At 47.0% G+C, this 2,874-nt stretch overlaps 1 protein-coding gene across 1 annotated transcript; it reads left to right on the top strand.

Annotated features, from left to right (window-relative positions):
• Nucleotides 1-909: 909 nt before the first annotated feature.
• On the top strand, nucleotides 910-2,115 carry LOC136497914 (uncharacterized). Its single transcript, XM_066493810.1, has 2 exons — nucleotides 910-1,093; nucleotides 1,193-2,115. The coding sequence occupies exons 1-2, from the start codon at nucleotides 978-980 to the stop codon at nucleotides 1,641-1,643; spliced, it is 567 nt and encodes a 188-aa protein (XP_066349907.1). The 5' UTR covers nucleotides 910-977; the 3' UTR covers nucleotides 1,644-2,115.
• The last annotated feature ends 759 nt before the right edge of the window (nucleotides 2,116-2,874 follow it).

Raw genomic sequence — 2,874 nt, 5'->3', positions numbered from 1 at the left:
CATGGAAGAGTATAGGGGCCATTCGCTGGTCTTATCAGACCAGCCACCCGGCTGATCCCCCTCTCAATACACTGTTCACCAAACCAGCCAAACAGTGTTTTTCTCTCACAACAAACCAGCCAGAATAGTGTTTTTCAGCCAAGTTTCAGACCAGCGAACGGAACCATAGCCAAGAAAAGTGTAGGAGCAGAACAAATTGAACACCATGAAATTCTAATAGCTTCCAACACAAAAGCAAAACCATTCCAACACGTCTTACATACATCATCGAACTCACAAATGGATCTAGCAGCACACAAATGTAGACGGCAGGAGCATCGTTATACATACATCATTGCACTTACAGATGGATCTAGTAACACACTCAACAGACCACGTGTTAGCAGCAGGTACAGCAAGGGATTAAAGAAATGGAGCAAGGAATTGCAAGAGAAGAGTGGAGACACATCCCTGTTGCTTGCTGGTTTTTGACCGGATTTGAGCTGCCAACTGCCGTAGTTCTCTCCTTGGAACGTGCAGCATAGCAAGAGCAGGCTCCGGCTCGGTGGCATGCCCGGCGGCTCCGACTGTCAGATTCCATGCTCTGCCATGCCCCGGCGCGCACAGCGGCCAAGCAGTAAGGGGCCAGTAGAGGTGTGCCGTGTGTGGAAGGTAGAGTGGAGTGGAGGGAAGAGGCGAGGCAAGAGACGGAGCAGCGGAGGCTGGCGGCGCTGTGTTGGCAGCTGCTACCGGGAGGAATGAACGAAGGGATAGGATTAGGGTTAGTCATGATATATATATATAAAGCCGTCTAGGCCTTTAGATGGGTCTTATCTTCGAGACAATTGCAAAAATGAACTTGAAACATTGGTTATTTATAGATTTAATATTGGACTCACATTTATATACATAGATATCATATGTTGTCCTTCCAAGTATTAACATGATAGAGTCAGCGTTTGGAATCCAAATATCCAATTTTGTCATAGGTAGGAGAGATGCCGCCGCCGCCTCCGTCTTGCCCCGCCGCGCCTCCTCGACCCGACAACCTCATGCCTGACTTGTCCACGGCACCGCCGAGGATCGACGCCGCTGCAGATCCTTCTCCCTCCAGGTACTTCCGCCGCACCGCTCACCTCCCTGAAATTTTTTTACCCAATTGGGGTTCACCGTGCAATGACCTGACTTGATTCTCCGTTGATGTGCATCCAAGCGAAACGCAAGGGACTCCGCCACGCTCCGCCGATCGGGAATCGTCGACCGAGTGCTCAGCGCCTGAAGACAGCAGCGACGACTTCGTCCTCGACTCCGGCGCCGCCGTGCACGCCACGGCCCGCGCGGATCTGCTCTCCGATCCAAAGCCACCAGACGAAGGGACCATTGTGCGCACGCGCGTCGGCGGAATCCTGCTGGTCCTCGCCGTGGGCTGCGTACGAAGGCCGCGGTTCATGGTGCCCCAAGTCCATCACGCCCCTCAACTCAAGAACGGGTGCACTGCCGTCATCTCCGTGCGCCAGCTCGCGCGCCAGGGCCTCGTCATCACCTTCGGCATCGACTCTTGTAGCGTCAAGGAACAGAGCACCGGTGCGCTCGTCGGGGAGGGGCGACTCAGGGAAGAGGACGGCTTCTACCATCTCGGCTACCTCAGGGTCCCTCAAAGCTGAGGCCTTTCTATTGGTGTCATCAGAAACCGGAAGAAATCTGGGGCCTTTGCCATGGCGCTAGCTTATCCGAGAGACATCCAGCGATGGGAGAAGGTGCAGCAGCAGACGCCGTCCTCAATCTCAGAAACGTCTGCTTCTATATATGCTTTCTTGCTCGGATGGTGTGTTCATCCAGTATCTGAGAAAAGAAAATAAATAAGAAAATACAGATGCTGGTATGTTGCACTGCTATGCTGTATCTATATTAGTTGCTTGTTCACCTGTATTCATATTTGTCAGTGTTAGGGAACCCCTTTGCAAACATACGGTTTGGTTTGTATCGGCGTTCATTATCTTAGGAGCTGACTAGTATAAGTTAAATTCTCGTGACTGATAATCTAATTCCCTTTGCTCTAGATGAATGTTTACGCTTGGCATTGTATAATCCTGAATACTACTTTCTAAAATTCTGATACCAGGTTTATTCCTGAAATGAGGTATACCACAGCTCTGGAAATCCAATTTGGATTCTAAATTTCCAGTTCTCAAACATCTAATTGTGCAAACAAAGGGATCGTCTTTCTTGTCTGAGCAATTGCATTCTTGTTATGCATTTATATAAGCATCAGCGTATACCAGGTGCTTATAACTGAACTGATGAATACCAGACCTCCGGAAGTTGTAAACTTGTGGGGTTTCCAGAATAATTTCTAGTTATCATTTTCCATTTAGTTTCTGGATGCTGCTGCGATCTGCATCAGTTATCTACATTGTGATATTCTGAACTGAACTTCTATATTATGTACAAAAGTAATATTTTTTTTTTCTAGAATCATCAGTTCAATCATTCTGGTGTTGTGCCTGATTTATGATAGCAGATATATACCTGTCTCTCATTCAGTTTTAATAACATGTATTCAGCTGCCTCGTACAAAAAGTTATGCTATGTGGTGAGAGTTAGCCCCGTTTAGAACAAAAAAAATTTTGGATTTTGGCTACCGTAGCACTTTCGTTTGTATTTGGCAATTAGTGTCTAATTATGGACTAATTAGGTTTAAAAGTTTCGTCTCACGATTTCTCACCCAACTGTGCAATTAGTTTTTTTTTCGTCTACATTTAGTACTCCATGCATGTGCCGCAAGATTCGATGTGACGGGTACTACGCAAATTTTTTTGGAATCTAAACAGGCCCTTATAGTCTTCAGTTTGTTTTACTGTGCCATCAATCATTAATCTCAGGCATGGTAAATGT

This window comes from Miscanthus floridulus, chromosome 12, assembly GCF_019320115.1.
Source record: "Miscanthus floridulus cultivar M001 chromosome 12, ASM1932011v1, whole genome shotgun sequence".
Classification (NCBI taxonomy): Eukaryota; Viridiplantae; Streptophyta; class Magnoliopsida; order Poales; family Poaceae; genus Miscanthus; species Miscanthus floridulus.
Note: the sequence above shows the minus strand (reverse complement) of the source record. Positions and strands in the feature narration are given on the sequence as shown.

Coding starts and splice junctions, on each gene's coding strand:
- LOC136497914 (XM_066493810.1), top strand. CDS start 978: ATGCCGCCGCCGCCTCCGTCTTGCCCCGCCGCGCCTCCTCGACCCGAC. Junction 1,094..1,192: donor GCAGATCCTTCTCCCTCCAG/GTACTTCCGCCG, acceptor TGTGCATCCAAG/CGAAACGCAAGGGACTCCGC.